We start from the raw sequence: 21,982 nt of genomic DNA, 5'->3' as shown, positions 1-21,982 counted from the left end.
TTAAAGTTTCAGCACTGTGCAATCACAATGCATGTGCAAGCAAATTCCGAGAAGGAGGAAGTAAATAAGGCAGGATCACTCATTGCTGGCCAAGGGAAAAAGTATATTCATGCAGCTGCTCTGAGCAGCTTTTTCAAATCTCTGAGAATGGGAACCAGCAGGACAAGGCTCTGAGGGCTCTCCAGGACCTGCCTGAGATGGGTTCTAACGCCTATTGAGCGGGATTCACAAGCAAGGTACAATGTCACAGCAGCAATTACTGACCTTTATTATTAAATATAACTGCAGTACTGTGTTTTCTTGTTTTATCTCTAAGGGAGTAGACATACTGCCTTATAGCATATTTACTTTTAGGTAAACTTGTACCCTTATGCTTAAATCTTATTAACAAAGAGCGTCTAGTCAGGTGATCTGAGAAAATGCACTGGAGAGCTGTAGAGTGTCAGTCAGCAACTTCATTTCTCATCTGCTAGGGAGCAGGGAAAGAGAATCTCCTGAATATCAGTTCCCCTCTTCCTTGTGCTTTTGCCTTTGGAAAACAAATTCTAGCCTCTTTTCTCCACAGGCACAAGCTACCACTTGATAGGGAACTGGGCTGCTGCTGCTGCATAGAATGTAGTAGTAACCCATTTCCTCTTTTATAATAGATCAATGACTTGGTTTTTTGTTTTTTTGTTTTGATTTTCTTCACTGGCTGCTTAATACGTTTATATAAATTTTGCAGTGAAAAGTTTGACATGAAAAACCACAAACCACAGCATCATTGCATGTCTCAAAACTTATTCTCCATACTTCTCTCTGGCAGCTGGAACAATTTGTCAAATTTGACATAAGCTTAGATATCATTTGTCTCAGCACAAAAAATCACATTTTGGCAAATAATTGCCTGCAAACTTATATATAGCTAGCTCTGCCTGCGAAATTCTTGGACTTCTTCCATTTTTTTTCCTCCTAAGAATGTGGCATGCCAGTGCTCTTCTATAAAATGCAAAGAACAGCTAAATTCACGTGAAATTGTTCCAATGTATACGAGACCCTGGAGTCATTATTCCCTTTCTAATTGTACACAGTACAACACTACTGAATCCTGCTGAAATACAGATATGTGAATTCTCTAGGCTAGACTGTTCGTACTTCAGAAGTTTGATAGTCTCATTTAAACCCATTATATTCTAAGGAAATTTTTTGCTGATTGCTTCCTTAAGTTTAACACTTATGCAAATCTCTAGAGTCTGATTATTCCTCATTCGTATAATGGACAACAGAGCAAATTTGCTGAGCTATAGAGATCTAAAATCTGTGTAGCTTCATCAGATGACAGACATTAATATAACTTCTGCAATTCTTAAACTCAATACAGGTTTACATGACAAATTATAATCCATATAAAATTCATGTATTATTATATTAAATATGCAAATTTATGGTATTAATACAAGATTTTAATATACACAAATCCCTTGTTTTGTTTCCAAGCCAGCTTGCTACATTACCACCTTTAATATCAACCTGCAATGCAGTTTAAGCTAAAATAAGTGCAAAGGCAATCTTATAATATTAGCGTTCTTCATCTTATGTAAAGTTAGAAATGGTGCAATCCTAGAATCAATGCCTCTCCATCAACATGAAGTTAGCAGTATTTAATATGCAAACTAAGTAGGCAGAGACCAGCAATATCATTGTTTTGTAGAGACACTGGGCAACCAAATGCATGCAGCTCAGTTTAATCTTTCTTCTGAAAGCTTGTGCTGGCCTATTAAAGTAAACAATGACAGCGAGGATAAGGATAATAGTAAATATTACAAAAGAAATGGCAAATGCCTGTTCCTTTGTAATAATTAGCAATAATTAAAATCTTTTAACACGAAAGGAATCAGCATATTTTTTATAATTTTTTCTGATGTGCAGGCCTTCAGCAAATACGTTATTTTACAAATTTCCCAAAATCTGTAGATATTTTTTACATACTGTTTTAAATGTATAAGTTCCATCTAAAAAGAAAAAAATAAGCCCATACAGTTTAAAGGAATTCTGCTTTACAGAAGTATGTTTTTATTTCTCTCTTACACAATTTATATTGAGCAATTATGTAATTTATAAAGGGGCCACAACTGTACCTAAGTAGACACAGGGAACTTTGCAACATGTGGGAAATAAAGATAAGAACTGTCAATAGCTCGATTCAGTGGCAGAACTGGGTCAGCCTCTACACATGCATGTACTTCATCACTGCCATGTTCCATTTCTTTCATCATGATCCCTCTATAAGCCTGCACATACTAAAACCAGTATAAATTTCTAAAAGAAACCCTCTTTTTTTTTTAATAGATTAAACAAACTTGCACTTCATTTCAGATTATATAAATTGGTAATTCTCTTACTGCTGCTAAGAAAAACATGACTGCAATACAGCTCTTCAAAGAACACACTGCTACGTATCAAGCAGGAAAGCAGCGTGATACGGCTTTTAAAATTTAGATAGTTTAAAAAGAAAAGGATCTTTTGACTGGCAGATTTCTAGTGTTAGCTCATCCCAAAGTTAATTTCTACTTAAATTTCAGTGATTTGAAGCTTCCTCATTAGGGAGGCACCAACACACACTTTATATCTGTACAACTGATGGAAAAATTAATAATGAATGCTTCATCTGACAAAATTTATCGGGTCAAATTTCTGGTCACAAACTGCCTGCCAGTAATTTGAATTTTTGTGACTTTTTTTCAATGAATTGGCTAAATGATTTATACAAATCTTTGAGGTCTGTGGACTGTTCAAAGAAAGTTCAGTGGTACTTTTTGATATGAAGTTTTGTTTGCAAAGGTTAGCTCTGTTACAGCTGCATCACCTGTAGCATCTGTAGTTTTAGGCTGTGTTTCTAGACCTCCTGCATTTAGCATACTAATTTTTAACACTGGGGAGGGAAAAAGCTCAAGCTGTGAAATTTTGAGCTGAATTCCAAAATGCATTAGTTCAGACAGGCTGAAGAGAGTGATAAGGAACAGGGAGAGCATCTTTCCTGATTGGAGGAAACCAAAACATCGTGACTTACTTCTTAGCAAAATATGGGCTGAGAAAGAATGTGATAGTCACTTCAAATATGTACAGCAGAACAATACCAGGGATGAAGGAGAGCTACTGATGCTACTTATCCCGAAGGACAAAAATGGCGTAAGAAATGGGCATAAACTGGGGAAAGACTATATTTGAACAGAAAATCAGAAGGTTTCCAAATATCAAAATTGTGAGGTTCAGTGAGTCTTAGGGGCAAGAAACTGAATTAACCTTAAACTGGAGCTTGACTGGTGAAAGGGGACATGTGATATGGTAGTCAAGGACAAGAAGGAAACAAGACTTGAGTGACCAAGAAAGTCCCTTCTAGTCCTGCATCCCAACATTCTTACAACTGCAATTCTCAAAAACAGGTTTCCAGGCTGAATATTTGTTGTCCTTCTCATTATATTCTGCCAGAGTATGTTTTCATTCTTAACTGATACTAAGCTCCTTCCAGGTGTATTCCAACAGCAAAACATTCAATGTGTTGAGAAATTTTAAATGTGGCTTCTTTAAAGTGCTTAAAAGAAAACTGAGTTCATCCATTTTCCCCAAATGAAGCATCTGAATCTCTGACTGAGTTCTTTCCAGAACCTGGCTCCAAACCTTCAGGCCAAGTACATTCCATGTGTCTAAATGAAGTCTGCCTGGAATGGCCCCAAACTTTGATTTCATGAGCAGCAGCCCACAGATCTGAAGCGTGCTTTTTGCCTGACAGAGGGATGGATTTGACAGTGTCAGGTCTTTTTTTTTTTCATCTCTCATTATGACTGCCCTACCTCTCATGCAGTTCCTGTTATCAGGAGAAAGCATCCACCCTGAAGGACAGGCACAGGAAAAAAAAAGTGGTCCAGATGAAGAAAGCAAGCAGAGGTGGCTACAGGGGGATGATGCACAAGAATTGATACCTGAAAAGACAAGAGAAAGTATTAGCAACTGTAACAATATAAGTGACTGGAAAGAATATTCAATCTCATTGCTACTGGTAATATCAACCCAGCAGTAAATCAGTTTTGCTATTTCCTTAAAATTGAAAAATTAAGTTATTGACAAGCACCACAAGCAATACAATACACTCGTAACAGGATGTAATTTCTCATGTAAAACCAGTACCATTATCACAGTGGCCTTTTCAATTTTTTGGGGGGGAAAAAAAAAATCATAGAAAATCCTTCAAACTCCTTTTCAAACTTTTTTTAACTGCACCAGGAGGCCTGTGGGATTCTCAGTCTTTGATCATTATGACTCTTCTAGCAGGTGGTTTTAAATTATTTACTGAAGCTTGGAGAAAACTAAAGAGATAAAATAGTTGCCTACATCTTGTTCAAAGGTAGTGGGAGTTCAATGCATAATTTCTTGGATCACTTTGAAACTGTCAGTCTCCACTTGTAAAAGGTAAAAAAGACAATGAAGAAGGTCTCTACAGACTGCTATTATTACTATACAGTAAAATTCAACCATTTAGATCATGTCCACAAACTTGCTGCTGAAGAGGATTTTTCAGGATAAGCCATCTTCCTAAGAAAATGAAAATCAGATTTTGAGTATTTCCTTAGAATAAGGCCTGCTGCAATTTCTAAGAGGCTTGGAAATGCCAGTAAATGACACAATTGTTCCTAATATTAAAACCAACAAGAACTGAAAACAAATTAACAAGATGACAATAAAACAATGGCATAAACTCAGCACTCAAACTGTAAGAAAATTATCGATCTCATCACTATAACAAATCCAAACTCTAGTTGGTGTAAAATCTAATGATTTACAAAAAAAGGAGAGTGGATGACAGTTTTAATACTGCATCTGGAATTTCAATCAGCAAATAATTATTTATTCATTTGTAAACATTAGCATGTTTTGCTATAAGTGCTTTATTCCCTTCTTCTCTGGCTGGCCACATAAAGTACAACAGAACAATTGTAAATGAAAAATCATAAAATGTACTAATTTAATACAATGAAGAAAAATAAACAATTTTCTCCACCAGTGGTAGAAAGTTTTTTAAACCTTAGGTTGTAAAATAAAACCTCTTAAACCAGAACTATGATGTACGAATTACTCATGCCCTCTGGTGACTGAACAATTTGTAGTAAGAGTGCTAAGTGGCTTTAGCTCTGAATATGATTGAGGAAGGTTTTGTTCCAAAACAAATATAGCACTGAAATTACTAGCGCCTTACTCAGATGCAAGTCTCTGCCCTCCCCGGTATGAAAGTTTTCAAGGAGAAAAAAAAAAAAAAAAAAAAAAAATGTAAGCCATTGTAATATTTATTAATCAGAAACACTCCGTACATAAGAAATACAGCAGAAAATGGAAGACAATATTCGTGTCAATATATTTCCCACTCTTCAAGTCATGCCATGAAATGACATGAGAAGTCTGATTTAGAAGATAACTCTACCTAACAGAAAGAGAAAGAAAGGAAAAAAAAAAATTCCTTCCTGTCCCCCCAGCCTTTCAGCTGCAAAAGATCACCTGTATATGATCTCAGAGGGAATCTTGAATGCAATGAAGGGGTTTATTTACTATTATTATTTCATTCAGTAAAACAATGCAAAAGTGCTTTCAGAGAAGGATGATGACAGTAATCTTGTCTAAAAGAAAAGAATGATATTATTAACATGCAAGGAACTGGGTCTAGTATGCCACAGAGACAAATTTTAAAAATTAAAATGCTTTCCAAAAATGCTCCCATTTTCTTATAAAAACATTCAAAACAAAGTGCAAGAAAATAGCACGTACTACTTCCCTATTATTCTTTTTGGCTAGTCATTATGCTTACATGCTGCCTAGGTTACTTTCCCTAAACGCCAGGTTGGACAGGCTGGTTCAGCAGTTGGACAGGCTGAAATGACCTTCAGTTGCAAGTCAATAGTATGAATTATTTGCTTGTTTTAACCTAGCTCATTTGCTGACAAGACTGATTCCAGGAGTGTCTATACATGACATTACTGCATGTCTTATTTTTGTAATTACCAAAGTTGTTTTGCTTAACTTACCATTAGGTTGCTTTACAGGATGGACTGCGACAAGCCCCAAAGGCTGGTGAATGTTATAAATCATAACTGTCTGGTTTCCTCCATGCCATTTATTGGCCCGAATTACTCGATTAGTATAGCGGTCACTCCAGTACACAAAATCTTCAAAGACAGTTAAAGCATGTGGATGCTGCAATATCTAAAAGGCAAGGATGTTTACCAACTTAGTTCTGAAGATTTGTATATGTAAAGCTTGCAATGAAGTAACAACAGAGTTGAGCATAATTTAAAAAAAAATAAGAAAAAAAGCAGCTGTGTCTCAAAAGATATTTTTCAGCAAAAGAACATGAAATATCACCTACTGCCTGAAACCAAGACATTAATTATGGGGAAAATATACATTTGTTTAAAATGAAAATGCTAAATAGACCCTGTGAGATGTACAGCATGAGGAATTAACAAAGCAGTCTAACTGTAGGGCAGAACACAGGGAACCAACAGATAAAGACCCAACTGTAGATTTTTCAAGGGCACAAGAGGAAATGTCTAGTGAGAGTTATGGACCTGTCAAGACCTTGCATCTCTGATAAGCTCCCCTATAATTTACCAGAGGTTTAAAAAAGGTGGCTTATATAAATTTCGGAAAACTAGGAGTGGGGCAAGAAAGATGGCACTGGCTCCTATTTCACAAGATTTGTCTCTCTAGACAAAAATAAAAGCCCCAAGGTTCAATTCTTGAAAATATATCTGTGGTTATTTATACCAGCTTATGTGTACGAACGGAACATCTGAACTATTGTGCTTGTACAGGACAGTGCTACAAGCTGCCAGCAGCACTTCATTGGGAGATAGCCTCTAAGAGCTGTAAAGCTGTCACCTTTAGACTTCATGCATGCAGACAGAATGAAGGAGAATTATCTAAAGCACCAAGTCTACACTAAGCTCCAGGTTCTGTTGAAGATCTCCTGAGAGACTGTAAATAGGATATGCAATTCTTTTTCCAGCCATAGCAAGCAGCTAAAATACTTCATATCTGCTTCCCCTAAGTATTTTGAAGAAAAATACATCCGTCTATGACAGTGCAAATACTTTTTTAAATACTATCAGTAAGGACATGGGAAAATAATGATTTCTTATTAATGTCTTACCAGATCACTTGCAACCACCTGTCGTCTGTTGTTTCCATTGTAATCACAAAAATCGATATAATCAAGATAAGCATCAGCAAAATAGAGAAGTTTATTTGGGTAATCAATGGAGAGTCCATTGGGCCAGTAGATTTTATTGTTAATAATCACTGTTCGCATTTTGCCATCCATGCTGGCTTTTTCAATTCGAGGGTTTTGGCCCCAGTCAGTCCAGAACATTACATGAGCACTGAAAAAAGTAACTTGTGGTTACCAATCTAAAAAAAAAACCTATCTGCCTATTGAGAAACATTACACAAAGACTCATTAGCCCAAAAAACAGAAACAACTGTTTTAAGAGAAGTCCTACACAATGATACTGAAATTATTCATTTCAGCAGTATACTTACTTATTACCGTAATTTCTGTTGTAAAAACTCTAATACTTATACTGCCGTTTTCATTTGTTAATAATAGCAGCATATAGAAGCTACCATTATCACTGTTGTCCAATGTTGATTATAATCTGATCCTCCAGTTGCTAAATAATAATTTGATATGGGTTTGTACTTTTATAGGCATGCATTGATAAAGTTAACAGTTCTATAACTGAAGAGCCCCACATGGCTGGCAGTAAATAGAGTTCAAGGCATTGAAGAGCCCAAAAAACAGTAGAAGTTTGTACATGAACAGTTCAAATCAGAACATTCGATTTACTCTATGTCACTTGTTGTCTGAAACAGGAAGGTGCTTTTGTGATAACATTAATATGGTATAGATAATTATTTTAGACTTGGGGCTATGAAGGAATCTGTTCCTTGCCAGGTAGGCATATCACATTGTATTACACGTAAGTTTGTGATATACCACCAACTGATAACAATACGTCAGAATTTTGAATTAATAGTTCTTAACTAGGAAACAAATGTAGGAAAATCTGTTTTACAGGAAAAAAAAAAAAAAACATCTTGTTACAGTGAAACAGAGCAACAGGTTACAGATAATTACCATATGACTTTAAATATTAAATCAATCCTGCAAACACACTATTTTAAAAAATTGTCTTAAGTTTTCTCTTCCACTTGTCATTTACAATTACAATACAATTTGGGCATATCTCAAATTTGAATGTTGTTACATCATAAAATATGCATCTTTTCAAAACAAAGCATAAAAAAAAAAATCTTACTCAATTCTGGGATCTAACACTAGTCCCCTTGGGTTTGTTATATTTTCACTAATCAGCACAGTCCTGTGGCTCCCATCCATTTTAGAGACTTCAATTGTTTCCAGAACAAAGTCTGTCCAGTAAAGATTGCGACCTACCCAATCTACTGCTATACTTTCAGTCACGGTGACACCACTGTCAAATACCTGTTTAATAACAAAAATAAAAAAAAAAAAAAGGAGAGAGAGAGGGAGAGAGAGAACAAACTAGTTGATACTAAATTTTTACCCTTTCTATTTCTATAGATATGGAAAATAAGGAAACAAATCTCCAACATTTTCTAGGTCTCTTATGCAGAGTGAGTCACAATGTACATAATCAAAGCGCTGACAAAGCATATACCCAAACACTCCTACTAACTTCAGTGGGTCTATTGAAGAAGTTAGCATCTACTAATATGAAAATCAACTTACAGCCTGATGTTAAAAAAGGGCTTCTTGAAAGCATTCCGTTTTCTTTTTCAAAATGCTATAGGAAACGTTGGCTTAGTATCTACAAAGTTGTTTCACTCTATGTTAGGTCTCCTCTTACTATATTGGGATTTCCCTCTTCCCCTTTGTTAACTGGAGATAGAGTGTCTTCATTTTCTCTCCACAACGAAGAGACAAGAATAACTCAGTGAAACTTACTATTTTTCGGTCAGTCCCATTTTGATAAGCACTCCAAATTTTATCCTGTGTTGTATCAGACCAAAAGATACGATCTGTGACTGAATCAAAATCAATAGCCACAATATTCCTCCCATCCCGAACTAGAGAATAAATACTGTGTGACTGAGAGGTGATGTTGTCCACAACAATTTGGTTACGACTTGCCACCAGCAAAAGAAGATTCCCAGACTCTGTCAAAGGAAAAGAAATTAAAATAAACCAATAAGCTATTCAACAGTAATTCTGTAAGAAAAAGAAACACTGAGTAATTTGACGTGGCTTTATAGCGTCAAAGCTATTGTATCTAGACATACATCTTGAAAGGACAAATTCGAATCAATTCTCAAGCCAAGATATTTTATCATATCCAGTCTGTCCATCCTGACTCCAGTCTCATATCTGGACGTCGGGTCCTCTTTCCCAACATCCAACCAGTTTGCTGCTGACATCCAGCCCTCATTCCTCCATAAGCCGCTCTCAGCTCCCAGTCCTGATTCAAACCCCAAAGTTCTTTGTACCACCAGTTACTCTACTCAGCCTGGCTCTTCCTCCTTTTTAGCCAGCCTGCTCTTTTTTCCCCCTTTAGACTGCATGGGGACCAGGAAGGAGAATAAACAGATTACAGGCAAGCCATACGCTGCTGTGGTTAGATTGCTGTGCGGCAGCTTACACTGATAAGCCGCTGAAAAACAACTGAAGAGTAGCATAAAGACAGCAAACTATGAGAAACTCCCTATTGGTAAGTGCCAAACATTTGCAGGTAAATTGCAAGTCTTCCGCAACCTGAGTATATCCACAAAAGGGGAAACCTGTGGTGACAAATTCCACTGGGTATCTGACTCCTCTGTACTGTCAGTGTACTACGTAAGAGAGAGAGAACAGACAGCTAGGCTGTGTCAGTGTTGTTTGCTCTTTAGAAATGAGCAAAGCATGGTATAGGCACTGGGTAAGTCTTGTGAAAGGCTGGGATTTAAACACTCCGTGAGCATTGAACTTTATAAAGAGCAAATTTTAATCTATGCCTTACAAGTGCCTGGCCTTGCTTTTCTCCAGAATATTATTTTTGACCATTCCAGGGTTAAAAATTACAGTGTTAATTTAAATATATTATTTCAAGGAAATAATAGTTTCCAATTAACCCCTCAGCTGACAGTTTTAATACTCAAGCTCATCTGCCATGAACAACTTTAAGTGGCTGTTTACATCAGCTCTTTTAGAAGAGAACAATATGAAAATGGCAAAGCTGGACATTTTCCAGACACTGTTGTCGTTCTTTAGGTTGACATCAATGTTCCTCACCTGCTGCTTTACAAGTCTTCCCATTGGTTTCTAGAATGTATCCTTCATCACAGTAACACCTAAAAGACCCTCTCTCATTGTAACAATGCTGACTACAAAAGCCTGGTGGGTCACATTCATTAATATCTTCACAGGTCTTGGAGTCATTTGCAAGCTGGTATCCAATAGGACAGGTACACTGAGCTCCAAAGGGTCCTTGAATACATTCATGAGTGCAGCCGGCATTATTGTCAGAGCAGCTCTCCTGATCTGAAATGGGGTTGGGGAAGGAAATAAGCAAATAGTTAACAAAAGCTTCTTATGCTTAATTTAATACTTTGCAATTGTATTAATAGCCTAAGACTGCTGCTAAAACATGACCGCGCAATCATCAGTTATGCAATGTGAGACTGGACTGAGGCCCTCATGCAAAATATAATACATACAATGCACACAAAGGCAGGTAACAACATAGTATGTACTACTGAATCCCATTAAATGAATGCTAAACAGAAAGCTGTCTAAGCATTTATAAAAATTTTTCAAAACTAGAAATATACAAAAATTTACTGTACCACTCCAAACCTAAAATTGTATTAATAAACAATAATTTAGAATCATTTATAATCATACCTGGCTGAGGTTCATCTGAGAATGTGCATTGATTAAAGAGAAGGAGAAGGAAAGAAGGAAAGAAAGAAAAAGGTTATGCTTAAATCAATTAATAATCAACATAAACACAAATTCTGGCTACACGCGAGCTTTTAGATTTTTTTCCATGATTTTTGAAGTTAGAAATTTGAAAGAAAATATTAAGGACTGAATCACATTTCATCTGAACTTAAAGCATACCATGCTTTAGTGAGTATGTTCAGGAACACAAAGTTCATTCCCATATTGCTATATAAAAACCTATATTGAAGTCAGTGGAAGTCACATTTGAATTTAGAGCACATGATTGGACATAGCTAATGAATTCATCAGTCATCATTGTAGCCTCCTTTCTCCGCAAGCAAGTTCCACTTAGTAACATGAGTTCTAATTTCAGCATGCTTACAATTTCTGCTAGAAATGTTGCTGCACTAAATACAGCATACCGAATATTCCATTTCTTTCTGAAGCCGTAGCACATAGTAGGCTATAGTAGATGCTTGAACAGTAACTTACTGCACAATGGGGATTCATCGGCTCCGTTGGGACAATCGGCGTAATTATCACAGACTTTGCTCAGATTCACACAGATGCTGTGACCTGGGCATTGCCATTGCCAGCTGGGGCACCGGAAGGGTTGAGTAGGACAATCTCTCTCATCACTCATATCCCTGCAGTCATTATCACCATCACAGATCCATGCTCGATAGACACAGTTGCCATTATCACAGCGGAAAAGAGATGGAGGACAGGTCCTGGCAGGACATCTATGATGTTCATCTGAGCCATCTGCACAGTCAAGATGGCCGTCACATTCCCAGTTAGCAGGAACACAATTGCCATCTGATTGACATTGGAATTCATTCTGGTGGCACATCCCTGGTGGTCTTGTAGCTAAAACAGTGACATTCAACAGTTCAGAAGCTGTTTCAATTTTAGACAGAGAAGCAAAATCACTATGTTCAGTGCATCTCTTGCATAAGTAGTTACAATACTATTAAGAACTGTGTTGCTTTTAGATCAGGCCATAGAATCGCTGTCAGTCAATCTACATGACATTTCAGAATCTGACCAATTTAACTCCTACTTTATAATATGGTGAACAAGGCAGTTCAACTATTGTTATATTTTGAGCAAGCACATACTGGTATCTATGTATATTGATATCTATGTACATGCCCAAAGCAATATGAAGTTACTTGCTGAAACTAGTTTTCACCACCCTGCATTGCAACATTTTAACAAACTTAAATGTAAAAAATTACTCAAGGAAAAGTTTCAGCCTAACTCTCATGGATACAAGGTTTTCAATTTTCTAGATGAATAGACTACTTAATTTTACTTTTAAATCCCGAGACTGAGGTGCCAAGTAAAACAAAACGTTAGAGCCAAAAGGAACGCAAACTCTACTCTGCCAGAAAAATCTACTCTTGAGCTGGAACCTACTGTGTTTGAAATTTCTGCTCAGAAAAACAATTTATAGACAAGTTTCCCTAAACAGAATTTTGAGGTTTTAAGGACAGTAGTGCCAATTATTTGATATAGCAGATAGAGGAAATTTTCAGAAGCATCACCTAATAACAGAAGCCTTTCTTTCAGCATCAATATACTTACGGCAATCAGTCTCATCTGAGTGATCATTACAGTCAAAAACACCATCACACTGGTAGTAAGTGCTGATACACTGGTCTCCACTTAGACATTTAAACTCTGTGGCACTGCAGTTATATACTACAAAGCAGAAAAATATTGATGTTATTTATTTATTTTACAGAGCTAGACTGCACCCAATTTTTCTACAGGTGCCCAAGTCAGGTATGATATCAGAAGTCCAAGTTCCACTGAAGACCATGATTTCCCTGGGACACAGAAAATGCAGTCACCTGGGAATCTACAGAAAACAGAGGAAACAGATTTCAGCCCTCTGCAACCAGCCTAGAGATCAAAGGGCCTACTAAAATGCTAAAACAAGCATCACAAACAGGGTTAATTATGGATAGGTTTATTATGCATTCTGCTATCTTGGAGCTGGAAATATGAGGTCACCAAAGACCCTTCAGGGGGCAAGAGTGAGGAAACAATAAAGAGGCGTTCAACAGACGAAGTTACACTTACTGCAGTCACGCTCATCAGCACCATCTATGCAGTCTTTGTCTCCATCACAGACATAGAATGGGTCAATGCAGCGATGGTCCGGACACTGAAATTGCCTGGGTTCACAAGTACCTGTGAAAGCTATTAAGAATGACAATAAATGCAGGTTTGTTTCTTTTCTCTCTTCTGAAATCAGCATAATAGTGAGACAGTAGAAAGACACATCACTAACTTGCAGCATGTAACGCAGCAACTAGTAATCATACAAATTACAAGCACTAATACATTAGTATCGGGTAATTGTTTATTCATATGTAGGCTTGGACTCATGCAAAACAAACAAAAGATTCCACTCAGTGGCAAATAACTCTAAAGAAAGTATATGGAAAAACTACTGTCTTTCTTCTGACAAAAACTTCCAGACCAGATTAGCTGACTACACCATTAGTCATTACTGAGATCACTCATTAAATAAGTTCTTAGAACATCTAAGTTTTAGCTGCTTTTTGCTGTAAATTGTAGTGGATGACATTATGCAGCACCATAACTATCACAGTTGCTCCTTTTAATATTTTAATTATTTTTCTGCATTCTACTTGGCTCTGGTAGTTCAAATTAGATGAGTTTTCCACACCTTATGGACTGCAAAATATTAGTCTAACTTAGATATTAGTTCTTTCTTCCTAATTTCATTTATCATCCTTACACCAACAGACGTATCTATGTAGATATACACAGTCGTTTGAAAAACAACAGGCAGTTTTGATACTCACTGCAGTTTTTTTCATCTGACCCATCACCACAGTCATTATCAGTATCACATAGCCAGATCCTAGGAATACATCTTCTATTATCACAGGTGAACAGGGTTACAGGGCATGAGGTGGGCCCTTGTGTAGGACAATGTAATTCATCACTGCCATCAAAACAGTCGTTATGTTTATCACAACGCCAACGACCTGGAATACACTGTCCACTGGAACAGGTAAAAGCTGATGAAGCACAAGTATTGTCTAAATAAAAAACAAAATAGGAGGACACTGTCATAAAGATGTCCAAAACTTGTCTGCCCTGCCAGATTATTCAGTACATTTAGTATACTTACAGAGTGTCTAAAATATGCATCAAATTCTAAAATGCACATATTCCTTAAAATGAAAGTGTCTGTCATGCCAACATGCTGCAGAACTGAACAGAATACTTACAAGCTTTTTTAAACTGCAAGAATCAATAAAAAGCTAAATTGTTAAGCACTTCAAAACAATCTAAAGAACAAGAAAAACAACTTCTTCAAGTAGCCATCTGCTTTACACTTTCCTTTTCCCCAAAAGGCATTCTAGTTATTCTAAAGTAACCCACTAGTAAGAAAGAGAGTTTAGTCATACTAGTTAGTCCTATGCATTAAGAAGCACATTTTATTAATACGTCCTCTTTTCTTGTTTGTATTTAAAACAAAGAATTAATTCTGAACAAAGAAGCACCAAATATGTCTTAAAAGCCCCTCTTCAATATCTTATCAACTGTAATTATCCCACTGTTCACTCAATACTTGATCAACAAAATATTTTGTGTGAGACACTTTATAGTAAAACCAGGAAATGAACCATTGTGCTTTTAATCCACTTTGCTGTAAAAATCCAGATGTAACAAATAGCTCAGAAGTTCCCAAATATAATGAAAACCATACAATTTCTATCCAGACGTTAAATGAAATAAAAGGTGCTGCTCTAATCTTAGAGGAAAGTTAGACAATGCATATGGTTTTGTTATTTTTCTTACAGTGCTATTTTTTAAATGTCTTCATCTTTACTAAGATGGTTTGTCCCTCCCCATGCATCACAATAAGACAAGTGATATTCCAATGTCTTTCAAAATGTACAAAAAACCTAAGAATAAAGACAACTTTTTTCTTTAGAAGATAAATTTTTGTTATTCTGTAAATTGAATTTTGAAAACTAGTGAGATATGAATATTTTCATGTATTCATTAGGTGGCCAGTGTTGAATCCCATATTCCCATGAATTATCCAAATAATTTCCAAAGTAACTGATCTCCCAGGTAGATTTCAGGATTTATCCACAGATGCCACCCTAAAAAATTGGGGTTTATTCCAACAAAATCAGACTGACCCATCAAACTTTCTGAACAACAAACAACAAAGACTAACTGTAAAATTACAGGGATTACTTACTTAAAGAACCACAGTTTTGTTCATCACTGTTATCATGGCAATCATCAACACCATCACACTGATAGTACCGAGGCACACATCTTCCATTACCACAGGAAAATGAGTAGGAGCCACACTGCAAAGTGGGTGGCTCATTGGATGGATCTTCAACACATGTTAGCTGATTTGAAGCCAGCTTCATGCCATAAGGACAACCACAAACTCTCTGAAAATTTGGTACTGGGAAGCAGAAATGGCTGCAGTCTCCATTGGGATTTGTTCCTCTATTGCAGTAGTTAGATCCTTAAAAAGTGATAGAGAAGATCAATGTATACACTACTGACAACAGCTTGGGAACTATTAAAAGTGCATAGTAACTGTAAAAGAATGTTTTACAATAAAAAGATGCTATAGCAAATCCTGGTTTTGCATACGCTGCAGAACAGGGTCAAGTTCACTGACAGGAACAGTAGCAGTAAGTCATCAAGTCCCACACTCCGTATACTCTTCATTGACACAAATGCTTACGGAAGCCAAGAACACACTATTAAATTTCATCCAATTTTCAGCAACTGTCTGGAAACAAGTATACTACCACAAATGAGGACCTTTGTCTGAGCAAAGCTGGGAGACCTGATCCGATCTTTGGACACCAAATAGGTGGTGAGCCTTAGAACACGGTTTGATAAGTGCATTGGGTGTTTTACTAAATTAACTACAATACCAAATCCTTGTTTTAGATCACAGAATTGCATGGAATTCAGCAGTGAAAAGAAGAAAAAAATTAGAGACTTATGCACAGTGATTATGTTAAGAATAGTGGTTTGATTAATAAACGTTTATCCAATTCCTCAAAATAAATCAGTTTAACTAAAACTTCTACCAGAAAGAGAGAAATACAAGGTTGTAATTGGTGATACAATTATACAAAATACAATGGAATCATAATTTCCTTTTACAAGGTTATTAACTAAAGTAGCAGAAGTGGTGGAGGAAAACAGCACACAGTCACAAAACGGTGAAATATACAACATGTGATTGCAAGTGCCTGTGCTGCCTCCCCTGCATGTCAGTTACGATTCAGTAAAGCCATTTCTAAAATTGAGAGTGGAAACCTGCTGTCCTGATATTTTGTCCCTTATTCCCTACTTCATGTCTTTCATTTGTACAAGAAAAGAGCTCACCTATTTGGGAATGAGCATCGTATGCTTTAACATGCATAATGTTACTAATGCCCCTCCTAATAATAGTCATCTCTCCTCCATCAGACTTCCTCACTCGAACTATTCCACCAAGCCTCCAATCGGTGAAATAGGCATAACCTGTTTTGAAAGACGTTTAATATATAACAATTCCAGAGCAATATGACATAAAAGATCAAGCATCACGAGAAAAAACTGCAAGGCTTTTCATGTAAATTTAATAATTTTCCATAACTGTTTCATGAAAAAAGCAAAAGGGCTTTTACCACTAATGCAGTCAAAGCAAGTCCTTCACTCGTAGGCAGACATAACTTAGAAAAACAAGCCCTCTCAGATTTCACTTCAATTGAGATATAACAGACTTAACTGACATTTCAAATTCCAAGACACTTTTAAAATCATTCATTAAGACAACTTTCCAGAAAATTTTAGCACATTTTTGAAGATATTTTTACACAAAATCAAAAGGAGTTAGATGCTGACATCTTTCTTCACACACAACATAAATCCAGTGATAAATTCTACATACAATTAATAAAACCCTGAAATTGCTGATCATCTCCAGGGAGGTGATTTACCTTTTCTGTCCAACATGAGTAGCCCACCTTGGAAGCCATAATTAGTACAGCATATCTGCCTCGTTGCACTAAGAGTTACCTGGTCTGCCTCAAATTATTTAAACACAAATATACATAAAAACAGTCTTAAAAACAAGCAGGAAGTACTAAATATATATTTCTAATAGAAACTTTCAACAGTGCTTTTTATAGGAAAAGCAGTATTACAAAGGCCATGTTATTTTATGTCACGTACTCACAGATCATCATATGAAAAAAAAATCTGTGATAATAATAGATAATATTTTTCAATGCCAGACTTACCTCCAAAAATAGTAAGGCCAAATGGGTGGGTCATCTGAGTAATACGTTCAAGAGTCCGTCTGTCCAGCCCATCAAAGGTGCTGTGCTCAATTTTATCAAAAAAGGCATCCACCCAGTACAGCCTTAGAGAACTAGAAATAATGAAAATGGCATATCTCTTCAAATGACATTATGTCCATTAGGAAGCGCTAAGATTTTCTCAAATAATAATCTTAAACCTGACAAGAGGCTATTGGGGGGTGCGGGGAGGGATTCTGAGAAAATCTTACATTTTACAGGCTTTTCAACAAATTGAAAAATAAGGTCTTCAATACAAAAGTGCCAGTGCACATAATCTGACACAATTCCTTTTATTTTTAATCCCTAACAATTTAAAGGAAGAAACACATTTGCTCAAAAAGCTTCTTTGTCTTCTGTGTTGTCCTTACCTCCAGTCAATGGCTAGGCCATTAGGCCAGCCTAGCGTTGTATTCACAATTGGCAAGGCATGGGATCCATCACTCCAGGCCCTCATGATTTTTGCAGGACGGAACCAATCTGTCCAGAATATATACCTGAAAGAACACGTCAGAAGACACAAACTCAGTGATATAACGTAATTAAACAGAGCAAACGTTTGAACAGTATTAACATTGTTCTTTGTACCACATCTTTACATACCTTAAAAAAGAAAAAAATACAATTTTATGTCGACCCTCTCCCTCTCCTCAATTGTTAGTGGTACCAAGAGTTAATATTTATCCTGTGTACAACAACTTCCAAAAATCTTTGGAAGAGGGAGGAAGAATCAAGCAAAAATGCATCTTCAGGTAATACTTACAAGTAAACATGAACATTACAAAGAATTTTCTCCCGATCCTTTTAACTTATGCCTACAGTCAAAGAGTTGAAATTAGTGTTAAATAACTTTACAAAGCAGCAAACAAAAAAGGTTGGGATATCCAAGGATCCAAGTTCAACACTATTCTTATGAGATTACTTCCAAAATAGTATATTTGGTTACTAAATATGAAAATGCAATATCCAAGGATTAAGAAATTCAGTAGTATGGCAGTAGGAAGCTGAACTATGCTGGGAAAGAAATGCTGTTTTGGCATGGCCAAATAACAGAGTATTGAATTTGACGTTAAGCATTTCCATCAAAGAAAAGCAGGGCTTCATTTCACGTACACAGAATCATATAGTAAGGTCTGCGTCAAATACAGCCAGTAGTATCTAATATGTTGCAAATAAAGAAATTCAGATAGAAAAAAATAAAGGAGACAAGGTTAGCATTCTGGAAACTGAAAATATATTAAAAATAATTCAGAAAACTTTATCTTTCAACTATGAGAAATAGCTTTCTAATGTGAGTGATACAAAGAAACAAAGTTCTTTTGCCTGTTTATCAACACACAGGAGTAAAAGAATTCTCTTTTGAAGAGAATTCTTTTGAGTGCTTCTTTCATGTGGAATCTGCATCACCTTGCCCTTTCCTCTGGGTGCTGAATTCTAGGCCAGAATAAATCAAACAAAATAAAGACAAGAGAACTGAAAAGAGATGGTATTTTGGAAAAGAACACAAATAAAAACCAGAAATCCAGAATGAGATGTAAATCTAACCTCATCAATTCTGCTTAAACCATAAATTTGTTCATATAGTTTCAAGTGAGAATCAAAGCTAAACTTACCCAATCACAGGATGAACCACTATTGATCGAGGATTATTTAAATTCTGAACGATAGCTCTCCTAGATTTATCTGCCAGCCTCATCACACTAATGCTCCTGTATCGAGGGTCTGTCCAGTATAGGTTCTTTGAGATCCAATCAAAGGCCAAATCTTCAACACTTTCCACTCTATTAGCTGTCAGGATTTCTCTTCCTAGAATTTATAACACACATAATGATTGTAAATGTTTAGGCACAGAGGAAATAACATGAACGCAGTATCCTGTTCTCAAAACTAGTGGTTTCCTTGGTAAAAATGCTGCCTCTGTGCTACTTAACATAAAGACAAATAACCAAGATGGGGGGGGGGGGGGGGGGGGGGCAGTGTGCTCTTTGCTCCAGGTAAAGGAGGTACAGGAGCACAAACCCAAAAGAGGAGAAATAAAGACTAGCCAAAGACAAGAGAAAAATCTGTCACTAAGTTTACACTGAGAGGAGCTTTATGAATAAAGGTCAGTAAGGTCATCTTGCTCAACAGCCAGACCTTACCTACTCTTTGCATAGCAATGGTAGTAATGGTCAGCTGCAGTCTACCATTACTCTGACCCAAGGCAGCAAGCAAGCTCAGAAAACTGTATGGTGACTTAATATTTTTGATCATTATTATAAATTGGAAGGAAACATTCTTCCCACTACCACAAATAGGACTTGCAAAAATCTCACAACAATAATGTTCTTTTTCTGTATTACAGTATCATAACAAACATCCTGCTCTCCAGATAGGGAAATTAAAAAGAGAAACTCAGTTTCATCATACTACTGAAAGGCATACTAGTCTGCATAAACAGACTGGTGATGACAAATGCTAGCTGTGAGAAGTGCTACAAATAGTTCATTCCCAAACACATTCAGCAAGTTTGTCAAAGAACAGGAGACTTCAACATGCTTAATATGATTTGAACAAACATTTTTGACAAACATTTTCCAGATTACTAGGGTGACACTGAGATTTATCTGTATATCTCACACTGTGACTTTTTGTGCTTCTTTTTTGAAATATATATTCTATTCTCCTTATCACAATTACTCTACAATTCCTAAGAATGATTCTCACCTGAACCATCGGTTTTCTGTTTATAGATCATGTCTTTACTTGTGTCTGAAAAAAAAATGGTGTCATCCTGAGCATAGAAGTCAATTCCGACAAAGTATGAAGGGCTCCCTGTTACAGGTATGATCACATCTTCCTGGGTGGAGAGATTGAATGGGATCCCCCGCACTGCCAGCTGGGATGAAAACAGCAGGAACTGCTGCACAGCTGCAAAAGAAAAGATCAGACACATTCTTCACTTATTCACAAGGTGAGACAATTGTGCACTAATTAATTGTAAAGCTTTATTCTCCTTTGGCAACACTAATAGCCTGGAAATAGAAAAAAGAAGAATGAGAAAACAGGAATTTAAATATACACAGACCTAAAAACTGAAGAAGAAAAACAAAACCCAACCCAGAATATCAGGTGATGTGGTCAGGTATTCCTCTTGCATTGTTACTGTGGTCCTAATACACCTTTATAGAAAACATTATCCCTATGGAAGCAGAAATCATCTTATACGTTCACCTCTTTGCAATCATCTATAAAAAAAATAACTCACAGGGTTTGTGGAGCCATCATATAACCAGACCATATCTGAGCTAGCCAAGTAAATGTAAGGTCAAATAGTAAAACTATAGACAACATATCTGGCTTAATTTGCCAATAGATACACATGGTAAACCTCCCATCAGTGACAATTCTGCACTCAAACAGGAAGCAGCAGATTGCCGATGGAAGTCCACAGCTCCAAAACTGAATCTCTTGTTCTTGCCGTATGTGTTCAAAGGGAGAATACCAACCTAATCTGCACATTACTGCACAGGAAAGCAGGCTTACGTGTTCAAAATAATGCAAAATCTGCATATTAGCAAGCACCAATGCTTGCTTTCAGGATTAAGACCTTAATCATACTGCTGTCTACACATTATTCCATGTCTAACTCTTAAAATGCTCATAAAAGGTGGTGAGTTTAAGTTGTGCCTTGAAATGAACATCAGCAGAAATTATTATATTTAAACCTGCCAGCAAGAGTTGTGATGGAAAAACACGAAGTCCTTGGCGTATTGAACCCACAAAGCTATTGAAGAGAGGAAGGATGCTCTAGAAATAACTCTAGAACTAATGGAATAGTGTTATTTCCATCAATCGTAAGGCATTTTCTTACCAACACAATGTCGTCCATCTGCATGTAGATCAAAGCCGAGTACACATCTACAGCGATAACCTAGTCCATCGTTATCTGTTTTGTGGCTGAGAACACAGATCTGTTCACATCCCCCATTATTACTTCCACAAGGATTTCTTACTGCAAAGTAATACAGATAGGATTATAAATTCATCTATTAACCTAATGGCATCATTACCTTGATTTTTCAGGATTTTTTTTCAACATCCACAATAAATCATGTGGACTCTGTGGGAATTACATCACACGGAAATCATACACCACCAGTTCTACCCTGGAATGCACCAAAATCACATCAGAGCTAACCGGCATTCAAGGTATTCAGCTCTGTACAGAGATACTCAGCACACGGCATCGAGGCCATAATCTGGGCTACAGTTTTCTGCATATAGATCTGCTTCAGTTATATCTCACAGAATTCATTCACACTGGTAGCCTCTTCCAACTGCGCCTTCATTGCAGTGTTGAGAAAAAAAGTCCCAAACACAAAAACTGCTCATAAGCACAAGTTTGACTCCTCCAAATAGCGATACATTTAATAAGCCCCCCCCACTCTTAAATGTTGCATTTGACTGTTCATTAGCTACAGGAGCTGGATGAAACCCCTGTGTGGTAAAAACCAGTCCAGTTTTACAATACAAATTTATGTATGGTAGTTATTAGTTCTTTACAGCAAAATAACAGTCTCATAATTTTTACCAACTTGTGGTAAGATAGTTCCTAAACCTCTCTTAATAATCT

The 21,982-nt window shown here is 36.6% G+C and overlaps 1 protein-coding gene and 1 long non-coding RNA gene across 10 annotated transcripts in view; one reads left to right on the top strand and one right to left on the bottom strand.

Moving 5' to 3' along the window:
* Positions 1–21,982, bottom strand: part of LRP2 (LDL receptor related protein 2) — a 168,662-nt gene that overhangs the window by 95,689 nt on the left and 50,991 nt on the right. For all 9 annotated transcript variants that reach the window (XR_015698695.1, XR_015698694.1, XM_087731279.1 and 6 more), the window contains exons 18-34: positions 21,221–21,361; positions 20,074–20,277; positions 18,981–19,173; positions 17,739–17,864; positions 17,311–17,441; positions 16,412–16,549; positions 15,249–15,530; positions 13,831–14,070; positions 13,079–13,198; positions 12,578–12,694; positions 11,480–11,857; positions 10,334–10,582; positions 9,014–9,225; positions 8,346–8,530; positions 7,178–7,406; positions 6,051–6,228; positions 3,831–3,959 (exon numbers count right to left, since the gene is read on the bottom strand). Coding sequence is in view for 7 of the 9 variants with exons in the window: in XM_087731279.1 (XP_087587405.1) it covers positions 3,831–3,959; positions 6,051–6,228; positions 7,178–7,406; positions 8,346–8,530; positions 9,014–9,225; positions 10,334–10,582; positions 11,480–11,857; positions 12,578–12,694; positions 13,079–13,198; positions 13,831–14,070; positions 15,249–15,530; positions 16,412–16,549; positions 17,311–17,441; positions 17,739–17,864; positions 18,981–19,173; positions 20,074–20,277; positions 21,221–21,361 (3,252 nt within the window). In the remaining 2 variants the exon portion in view is untranslated. The remainder of the gene's footprint in view (positions 1–3,830; positions 3,960–6,050; positions 6,229–7,177; positions 7,407–8,345; positions 8,531–9,013; positions 9,226–10,333; positions 10,583–11,479; positions 11,858–12,577; positions 12,695–13,078; positions 13,199–13,830; positions 14,071–15,248; positions 15,531–16,411; positions 16,550–17,310; positions 17,442–17,738; positions 17,865–18,980; positions 19,174–20,073; positions 20,278–21,220; positions 21,362–21,982) is intronic.
* On the top strand, positions 151–21,981 carry LOC148052356 (uncharacterized). The gene is made up of 3 exons (XR_015698701.1): positions 151–236; positions 20,100–20,320; positions 21,433–21,981. It is a non-coding gene; the product is annotated as an uncharacterized LOC148052356 (long non-coding RNA).

Source organism: Nipponia nippon, unplaced genomic scaffold (genome assembly GCF_047370975.1).
Source record: "Nipponia nippon isolate SJK-2023a ecotype South Korea unplaced genomic scaffold, ASM4737097v1 scaffold_5, whole genome shotgun sequence".
In the NCBI taxonomy this organism is placed as follows: domain Eukaryota; kingdom Metazoa; phylum Chordata; class Aves; order Pelecaniformes; family Threskiornithidae; genus Nipponia; species Nipponia nippon.
This window is presented reverse-complemented; position numbering and strand designations above follow the sequence as displayed.